Below are 10,817 nucleotides of genomic sequence, written 5' to 3' on the forward strand. Positions count from 1 at the left end.
AGAATAAAGAGGAAAAATGTAACTACGCTTGTGTAGTCCAAAGTAGCGGAGAAAGAGTAGCGTTTTTCTTCACAAATCTCCTCAAGTAAAAGTAAAAAGTATGGCTTGGTAAAACTACTCTTAGAAGTGCATTTTTCTCAAAAAAGTTACTCAAGTAAATGTAATGGAGTACATGTAACGCGTTACTACCCACCTCTGACCATTATTAAGTGAACTATTTTCATTATGTTCCACTTACATTTATCCCTTTTCACTTGGTGAATATGCCTGTCCATCACCCCCCCAACGCACGTTTCATTGGCTGATGGCTTGACCCACCGCCGACACACACACACAAAGCCCCAAAAGAAATACATGTCAAAAAACATGTCGCCCCCTCAACCCCATTTGAAGGGGAGGGATATTAGAAGTTGTTTTTTTTTCGTCCAGCAGCAGGCACTGCAAGTAACTTAAAAAGTCACAAATGTTGTGGAGGTGGGGGACAAACCACTAATTTTGCTACTGAAAGTCAGACCTGCATCACAGTTAGCATAACAATAAACTGTGTGAACTTGCTAACCTGCAAAACTCGAGTAAGAAGCTGCTTAGAGCAAAGTGTCCTTCTGTTTGTGTCTTTTACTGTTAATGTTAATTAACTGTGAGAAATGTAGTGAACTCTATAGGAAACTATATATAACTAGAAAAACGTGAGCATGACGCTGCTTAGAGAGAGAAGGGTGCTGTATAAGAATTATAATTAACTAAGTACATTAAAAAAAAAAAAAATTATTTTTGGGGGGGATGCCGCGAGCTACTCACACTAGCGTTGCGATCAACTGGTCTGTCGTGATCGACGTAATGAGCACCTCTGATTTAGCATATCAATTAATTAGGTTCATATTCATGAGAAATGTAGCCCTGACCCCTGTTCACCCTATCTGTTCGGTCTTATTAATGCCCCATCCCGAGCAAAAAGTGTACATGCAGGTTATGTGTTATATCATCCCTAACAATGTTGAGACCAAACCTACGTCCTTGATATAATCTTATCTTATATTTATTGTTCACGTGCCTGATTTTGGTATTGGTTCATATCATAAGTAGGTATCATGACGTTTATATACAGTATAATGAAGGTATTTAGTATGATTGCAGTAATGATGAAGAGTTTATATTGTGAACGATGAATCAGACTTTGGGTTTCTATGATTACAAAATCTGAATATGCTTTTTTTAACCAACTTGTACAAAGTTTGTAAAATATGCAGATGAGTTTCTATGATTACACAATCTGCAAATGCTTTTTTTTAACCAACTTGGAAAGTTTGTAAAATGGGCAGGTCCGTGTCATCCACTCTCGGCTTGTGACGTCAGGAGGGAGGAGTCATATATGTAAACTGACCAATAGGCTAAGGGTATTAAAATAGTCTCCTTTATAACCCTGTTCTTAGAGAGAGTAAAATATTATTTACCACCAGCAGGCAAATCACAAATATAAATAAATCATGAAAACATTTTTGTAGTTTATTTTCATTTTTTAATATGCGCACATAAATATGTTTGAAAATCACCATCGGTGGTGAATAAGATGCATTTCATTTAGAATCTTAATGTTTCTCTCCAGTTATAAGATAATTGTTAGTAGTGAGGCAAGAACTAAATGAAAACACTGCATCCTAGAGTCAAAGTGTCCGAATAAAGAAATTTCATACATGTCAAGATATTAATTTATTTTGGTTGTTGTTGTCTACTTGTCTACTGCCTGTAAGTCTGCGTAGAATGATAGTTTTTTCTCGGCCACGTCATAGATGAGTGCTGAAAAAGACAAGGAAGGTAAATTAATTGACTCACTTAATTAAAAAAAAAAAAAAAAAATTTAAGCCACTAGGAGGCAGTATAACTCCTAAAAAGTTTAGACGGGCAATTGAAGGGACTACTCAGTTCTTTTGGAAATCATTGCAAACTTACTGTCCAAAAGCTGCCTTGCTGCAGTTCTCTTTTCCAATTTGCTGTTCACCTCAGCCATCAGCCATGGGAAGAAGTTTGTTTCAATATCTGAAAGTAAGGTACACACAGAAACACTTGAATAATCTTCCTATAGTATAACTTGATCACTGATAGTGTTCTGCACCTTTTTCCACAGGGTCAAAGAAGAAGCCTTGGACCCTCAACGACTTAAAGACTGTTGGTACAAGGTCAGCCAAGTACTGCTCGGTGTAGGCCCGTGCAGCTATTTTCTCCAGTGTCTCTTTTTCCCTCATAAGTGCCTCCCTCTGCTGGGCAATGCGATGTTCCTGGAAGAAAAAGTTACCCTTCTAATACCATCCATACATTCGCTATAGTTTTAATATTGAAGACATCACACTGAGAAAAGTGTACCAATATTAAACAAAAAGTAAGATTTTCCAAATCCACCTCTAGACACAAAAAAAAAAATCCTCATTTGTGTACTTTTTCTTCCCTGCGGCGCCTCTCTTGCTCCTGTAACCGCTGGAGCTCAGCCAGCTCGGCATTGCGGAGCTCCTGGAAGGTCCTCTGCTGGGCTCTTAGGCAGGCCAGCTCCTCCTCCTCCATCACTTCCAGCAAAGACTGTTCAATAGTCTTCCCAACCAGGACCTCCAGCAAGGGCTGTACCTCTCTGTCAAAGTCGAACAACTCCAAAAGACAGAAAACTTAATTCATACAAAATCAACAAGTTGTATGTAACTCAAAACAACTCATTTATTCATCTTCTGCTTATCCTCATGAGGGTCGTGGGGGTGCTGGAGCCTATCCCAGCTAACTATGCGCAAGAGGTGGGGTACTGCTTGATCTGCCAGCCAATCGCAGGGCCCAACAACCTTTCACACTCAGTCACAACTATGGAGAATTTAGAGTGCTCCATCAGCCAACCATGCATAATTTTGGGATGAAAACAGAGTACTCAAAGAAAACCTATGCAGGCAAAGAGAGAACATGTATTTTTCATACATGGAGGCCACAATCTCGAATTGTGCCCTTGATCTTAAAACTGTGAGGCGAACATGCTAACCACTCATCGAACATGATGCCATCAACAAATTAAACACTAGATATCAATACTTTAGGGCACCAAGTGGCACAGAATACTTTGGGTGTTGGAGCACAAGCAGGATGTAAATAGTGTGACATAGGGCTGAACGATATTGGAAAAAACTGACTTTGGGGGGGGGGGGGGGGGGGGTGATATATTGCGATATTAAAGCTAAAAGAATTTTCACCAAATGACTTGAAGAGGTCTGTTTGGGAAGACATTGGTTGACTCGCTATGATCACATTGTATTCATTAGAGATGTCCCAATCGGATAACGTGATTGGAAATCAGGCAGATTGCGCCATTTTTCAAAGGACCAGGATTGGGTGAAAAGGATCGGGTTTTTAATTTTAAAAAATATATATTTATGTTTTTCTGCTTCATGCTCTTACTTCCTCTCACCCTCCCTACTGCTAAGCAGTGCGACCAAACTGTTTTTCTTGGTCAACAGTGCAGCTGGCGTTTGGTATTAAAGTTAGCAATGAGTGATAGGTTTGTAGGTTTCATCTCTTCGGTAGCTCTAGGCAAAAATTTGTTAATCATCATTAAGCTTGGTGCACAGTCTGAAGTGTGCTGTGGCAACTCATACATTGTGTAAGTGAGACGCTGTTCTCGGCAGTGTGAGCATCACAGCAAAAAAAAAAAAAAAAAATTGGTATCGGATTGCGACTTGGCAGTTTCTCAAAATCAGGTGACTCAGACTCAGGTGGAAAAATGTGCGATAGAGACATCCCTAATTATTCATATTATACCGTTTAGTCCAGTCTAAGGGGGGTTTATCTGTGAATGATGAAGATTGGTGTATATAAAACGGAGCCATTTCTCTGCACAATTGCTGCTTTTATGAAGCAAAATAAAAGTTCACATAAAAAAATAAATAAATAATAAATAAAACGATTACATGTCCTGCTGTGGGACGATCGCCCATGCGCACATTGCGATGACGATGTTCAAATGATATGGTGTTACGTCAAAGCACTGTGTTAACAGAAGAAATCCAGATTGTTACAATCTTTCTTCAGGAAATGCGTTTCAAAAACAAAAATATATCAGGGAGCATAACATTTGTTTATCCCTATTATTTTTGACAAATTCCAGACGAGCTGAACCTGATCTCATCTGTTTTGAGTGAGAGGTTAGTACATCCCGGACTGGTTGCCAATCAAAAGCCTTATCATTCATTTTCACACCTTTGGAGGTTAAATAAAGTAGAAGAGAGAAGACGATAAGGCCTGCAGAGACATTTGAACGTTAAGTGACCTACCTCCCCCTCCTCTATTTGTGTTGCGACATCTTTGCCCGATTTAGCAGGTATGAAAAGCGGTGTTGCTGGTCTGTCAAGGAGAGGATCAGTCTGACACTCAATATGTGAAACTTCTATGTTGTAGCTCAACTCCTCCAGATAAATATCTGAAAAGAAATAGAAAACACCGACTCTCATAATAGAGTGAACAATGACTAACTCATCAGTGAAGCTGAAAGGAAAATAATTCACCAGTTTGGACAACATTGTGTTTTCTGCCTTGCACAGCCTCCGGAGTGGAAGCTCGTAACAGCTCCTTGGTCTTCTTTTTATTAGCCACGGCTTTCTTTCGCATCTCTTGCTGTCTTTGTATTTCAGCAAGGTCTTCCTGTACCATCTGCACATTTCCACATGTTGATTTTACAATCAGAAGGAATAATAATAAAATCCTCAAATGATTCATGTACTGACTGTTGATAAAAAGCGTTGGGCATAAGTATTCCCCCTGATGACACGGCGATCATACATGATGTTTCCGTAAGTAGTGTGTGCTCTGTAAACAAAAGAGAGACCATGTAACCATGTTTCCATAATTTTCGCACTAAAAGGTGCACCTGACTATAGGCGGCATCCCACCAAACTTGACACGAAAACGACATTTGTTCATAGATATGCCGCACCGGACTACGGTATAAGCCGCAGCTGTCCCCACTGTATTATGGGATATTTACACCAAAAGATATTAACCGGTAACACTTTATTGGACAGCGGTATCAAACAACTACAAGACCAAATGAACCATGAAGTGTTGAACCAATTGGCTGCAAAGCTTCATTGCTTCAAGAAGCTTCATTTGGCCATCACTGCTCCTTTGGGGGAGACAGTTAACTTCTGCTGTCAACAATATTGTTGTCCAACATGCCTGTAGTATGCGCTACAGATGTAAATAACAATCAGTATTCATGTTCTGTGCTAATTGTTTCTTCAGTTAGCGTTCCAATTGTTTCATTAATTGCTAGTTATGGTATTTGCTAACAATTTATTTGACAGTGGCACCATAAGACTGTCATTAGACAATCACATTTATGACATGACACTGTCATGAGCATTAATGAATGCTTATAACAGATTTCATTTAGCGTTATCCGGCAAATTATCTCACTTTTGAATGGACGTAAAAGATCCGAGATGGACAAAAATGGAGTAAGTGACATGATTTGCTGGATGACACTTAATGACATCTGTCATACACATTCAGTAATGCTTATGATAGTGTCATGTCATAATTATGACGGTCTTGTGTGATTTGCTGGATGACACTTAATGACATCTGTCATACACATTCAGTAATGCTTATGATAGTGTCATGTCATAATTATGACGGTCCTGTGGCAGTCCTATGACGCCGCTGTCAAATGAAGTGTTACCTGTTAACCCAAACAAATCAACAAATAAGACGCACTGGACTATAAGCCACAGGATTCAATATGAAAGAAAATAGTAGCGGCTTATAGTTAAAAAATTAAGGTAGTAGCAGACAAATTGAAGAGTGGAGATTACTGAACTATGCTACCAAGAGTCTCAACCCAGTCCAATTATTCTTTGGGGGCGTATTAACACATAATTAACATAATTTATAAATTGTGATTTCTATTTTTTGCATGAATGCGTGCCGTCTATTTTTCCACGATTTTTGAAAAAAAATAATCGTACTATAGTATGAATACAATTAATCTCTTTTTTATATATAATTCAGCGTCATTAAAACCTACATCAAAAGCAGAGGTGGGTAGTAATGCGTTACATTTACTTCATTACATTAACTTGAGTAACCTTTTGAATATAATGTACTTCTACATCAAAAGCAGAGGTGGGTAGTAATGCGCTACATTTACTTCATTACATTAACTTGAGTAACCTTTTGAATATAATGTACTTCTTAGAGTAGATTCACCATGCAATACGTTTTACTTTTACTTGTGAAGAAAAACTACTCTTACTCTGCTACTTTTGGCTAAACTAGAGACGTTATTTTTTTCCTTTTTATTCTACAAATTGACTTTATTTTTGCCAAAAATGTTGGCAGTGGCTCTCAGTTTCATCAATGAGATGTCGCAACAATAACCAAATGACTCTAGTCAATGTTTTTTCTCCACTAGAGGACACTCATGCTTTTTGGACAAGTGATGTTTCCAGTGCTGTTGTGGTCTGAATTTGATGATTTTTGTGTCTTCTTTTTGTCCTAATTTGGTCATGTAATAGTACAGTGTAATAATAACTAAAGATGCACGATCATCGGCCGATAATGGCAATTATGACGTCAAACAGAAAATCCAGATAGAAAAAAATAATAATAAAATTTTCAACCGATAATGCAATCCGATAACTATATACTTGATTTAGCCTCCAAATGTGTGCAACCGAAGCTGGCGATAATTTCACTTATTTCCAATAGATTTACACTGGGGAATTTAACTAGTTTTAAGGAGGTGTGTTTTTGCAGTGTAATAATGTTATTTGTTAGGAATGGCTTATTTTAAAAGCATTTTTGTGCAACTTAGGTATCTACTCTGTAAGTAATTGTTGCCAAAAGTTTACCATTACACAATGTCAGACAATCTGTCTCTATTTAGATGTTGGAATTTACTACTTGTTCACATTTGCTGTTGAAAAAAAATAGCAATAAATTATAATTTTTCAAAGTAATATTTTCTCTTGTGTACGCTTTAAAATTTGACATAAATCTTTTAATAGAATTATCGGCTTGACATTATCGGTTATCGGTTGGAACGAGGAGGAAATTATCGGTTATCGGTATCGGCTGAAAATTTTATTATCGTGCATCACAAATAGAGGTGGGAATCTTTGGGCACCTAACGATTCGATTACGATTCAGAGACTTCGATTCGATTATAAATCGATTATTGATGCCCCCTCCCCCCATTTAAAAAAAAAAAAAAAAAAAAATTATGTTTTGTATATTTGTTCCAAAATTGTCCATAAATCTTCTCAGGCTAAATAAACCAAACTACTATTTTAGTATCAAGTTGCCGGTTAAAACCAGTAATAAAAATACTCAAGTCTCCATTCTGTATCAGCAGCTTTAAACTACATTCAATTCATTTAATGATGTAAGTAACTAGAGTATTGAGTATTGAGTAAGTAACTGGTGTTACCTTTCATGTTTTTTTCCCATTTTTTTCAAAAAACAAAACAAAAACATAGTAACCTTTGCTATGTTTGGAGGTCATTTAATGTTGTGAATCAACCGTTAAAGTTGTTAAAATTGCGCTCGTTATTCCATAATTTCCCCCATGTCTACTTTCGACATGTGAAAGTTTTAAAACTGTTTCATCATTTAAAGATAGACTCAAGTCAAGATTTTGCCGGTTTAGGGGTATTTTAGATAAAAAGTAATTAGGTCCGTTATAACAGAGCCTTCTAGAGAAGTTTACTGCTTTAAGATGGCGCCTGTTTACTAGCGCGGAAATGTCTGTCATTTCACATCTAGTCTAGATACAGTGGTGAGAACAAGTATTTGATACACTGCCAATGTGTTTTCCCATTGACAGTGTATCAAATACTTGTGAATGAAACCGATTGTTTGTAGCAACTAGTAACTGGGCGCTGTTTGTAGCGGCTGATGGCCGCAGTCAGGTTTTTTTTTTTTTTTAAACTAGCGGCATTTGCTGCACATGATATTTACTCTCGGTCCGTTCCTCATTGTGTCCTGAAGACCGCGCTGACTGCGTTTTATTTCCGCTTTACCTGGTATAATTCAATAATCGGAATTTGGATGTTTGTGAATCGTTCTCGAATCTTCCACGGCCGAATCGCGAATAATTAAGAATCGGAAATTTTTCACGCCTCTAATCACTAATAATAATAGTTCAGGTAGATGAGGTTGTGTTGAGAAAAAAAATACCATTATTTAAAAAAAAAAAAAAGACTTTGTAAACAATTATTCACAATGTTACTCGTCACTTGGGTATTCTTTTTAACTACTGTAATATTTTTTTACTTGCACTTGAGTAAATTTTTGGATGACTACTTTTAGTGTTACTTGAGTAATATTATTTAGGAGTAACACTACCCTTACTTGAGTAAAAATTTTGGCTAATCTAACTATTGACTTGGTCAATAGTTTGTGTAAAACTTTATTTTGGGGGGAAGAAAAAAAACATACTTTTCTGTCTTTTCCGTCGGCTGTTCTCTGTATTTGGAGCGGTTTTCAACAGGTCTTGGCCTGCTGGAGAACGTGTACGTTCCGTTCGCGTTTCTCTGGCCGTGAGAAACAAAAGACATCGTTTGGGGGAGAAAAAGAAAAAAAAAAGTTCAGCAAATGCGCTCGTTACGTTTACGTTTTGCTCGTGTGCGGTGTCGGGGACAGCAGCTGTAAGCAGCAGCTACCGTAGCAACCGTAACCAGGAAGTAAAACATAGCAACCATAACCAGAAAGTGGAGCAAGTGTCGTAATGGTACATTTTAGAAACTAGGGAGAAATAGCCTTCAGAATACATCATCTGCACTAATTTTACTCTGCCAGTGTGTTCATACCTAGACTTTTAGATGATATGGTATGTTCTGGTCTTTTGAAAGTATGTATTTATCTTGGGTTTGTTGTCAGCCGTTTACAGTGTACAAATAGGCAAAAAAAAAAAACAAAAACAAAAAAAAAAAAACATTGAGATTCAAAATTTGAGCCGTATAACTGTCAGGTAGATGAGCTCATCAACATGAATTAATTTGCTGCGGTAATTTGTTAATTATCTGAAAGCTTTTGCATTTTTTTTTTTTCCAAAGATTTGTCGTTTGTTGTCAACGAGGGCAAGTCGTCCAAATTGTTGCGCCATGCCTTCTTTTGGCAGCAAGTATGGGTCTACGTCGTTAATAAAAGTTTTTTTTTTTTTTTAAGTACCGGTTTTGAGCCTCTACTGACAGCGTTTCCCTGTAAATGCCACGACGACTTTGCTTTTTTAACATGATTCCTGCATAAAAACTATCCCAAGGCAAAGTAAACAGCAAGACTGGTGAAATCCCCGTTGAGTCTTCCGGACCGGAAGTAAAGTATATTATCAGCATGGAGGCGTATCCAAACAATGACGTAGTACGTCCCATTTCCTATTACAGTGATACCTCGACATCAGAATTTAATTTGTCCCAGGACCTGGTTTGTATGTCGAATTGGTCGTATGTCAAGGATCACAGCACATTAAAATTTGTACGTGAAACCCTAAAGTTTGAAAGCCAACTGCGCTATCTCTTCCACAATCAGGGATTTTCTATGCTAATTTGGGGAGTTTTGAATTCATTCTCCACACTAAATGGAGGCCTACCGAGATCATACCCATGTAAGATGACTCACAGACACATAAAGTACAACTGTGTAAAATTTCGTCAAAATCAGCTCAGCCGCTTCGGAGTCCAAAGGGAATGAACACACACACGGAGACACACCGACACACACAGACAAAGACAAAATTTATATATAAGCAGGGGTGAAAGTGATTCGGAACGTTGTTCCGGTAAGAGATTCGGAGCTGGAATGGGGCAAAGCTGTGCTTTGATCTTAAAAAATATGACAGCAATTTTCAAAACCCTGGTCTAAAAACCGATTTCCACCGATATTTATCATTTAATTACTTCAAGGACAGCACCGAGTTCTCCGTAGCTGTAGCAGTTATCGAGTTTGACGAGATCAGGTGCGAGGAGTCGCGTCAATTTAAGCATGGACTCAGTTGTCATTCAGTTGGCTGACTTACTGACATATGATCAGCATATATAGTTGGCTCTGATAGGTTCGAATGCACATATTTTTTGAAAAAGCTAAAAAAAAAAGAATGAAAATGCTTATTGAATTAATGCGATAGCTTATTTATTTTAATTAATTTTATTTTATTTGTTTGATGGGGAGGTTCAGAACATCTTCCATATCAATGTGCACTTTGGATTTATTTTTGTTCATTCACAGTGGGGCAAATAAGTATTTAGTCAACCACTAATTGTGCAAGTTCTCCCACTTGAAAATATTAGACAGGCCTGTAATTGTCAACATTGTTGAACCTCAACCATGAGTGACAGAATGTAGAAAAAAAAAAAAAACAGAAAATCACATTGTTTGATTTTTAAAGAATTTATTCGCAAATCATGGTGGAAAATAAGTATTTGGTCAATACCAAAAGTTCCTCTCAATACTTTGTTATGTACCCTTTGTTGAAAATAACGAAGGCCAAACGTTTTCTGTAACTCTTCACAAGCTTTTCACACACTGTTGCTGGTTGCAGTGATGTTTGGGGGCTATCGTTGGGCAACACGGACTTTCAACTCCCTCCGCAGATTTTCTATGGGGTTGAGACCTGGAGACTGACTAGGCCACTCCAGGACCTTTAAATGCTTCTTACGAAGCCACTCCTTTGTTGCCTTGGCTGTGTGTTTGGGATCATTGTCATGCTGATAGACCCAGCCACGTCTCATCTTCAATACCCTTGCTGATGGAAGGAGATTTTCACTCAAAATCTCTCGATACATGGCCCAATTCATTCT

The 10,817-nt window shown here is 37.8% G+C and overlaps 1 protein-coding gene across 1 annotated transcript; it reads right to left on the reverse strand.

Annotated features, from left to right (window-relative positions):
- Positions 1-1,517: 1,517 nt before the first annotated feature.
- rsph3 (radial spoke head 3) lies at positions 1,518-8,688 on the reverse strand. The gene is made up of 8 exons (XM_057823333.1): positions 8,461-8,688; positions 4,746-4,827; positions 4,527-4,671; positions 4,296-4,441; positions 2,431-2,634; positions 2,111-2,273; positions 1,948-2,034; positions 1,518-1,794 (listed from the first exon to the last, which is right to left on the reverse strand). Exons 1-8 carry the CDS (start codon positions 8,577-8,579, stop codon positions 1,727-1,729), a joined length of 1,014 nt encoding a protein of 337 aa, XP_057679316.1. The 5' UTR covers positions 8,580-8,688; the 3' UTR covers positions 1,518-1,726.
- Positions 8,689-10,817: the final 2,129 nt, after the last annotated feature.

Source organism: Corythoichthys intestinalis, chromosome 19, assembly GCF_030265065.1.
Source record: "Corythoichthys intestinalis isolate RoL2023-P3 chromosome 19, ASM3026506v1, whole genome shotgun sequence".
NCBI classification, from domain to species: domain Eukaryota; kingdom Metazoa; phylum Chordata; class Actinopteri; order Syngnathiformes; family Syngnathidae; genus Corythoichthys; species Corythoichthys intestinalis.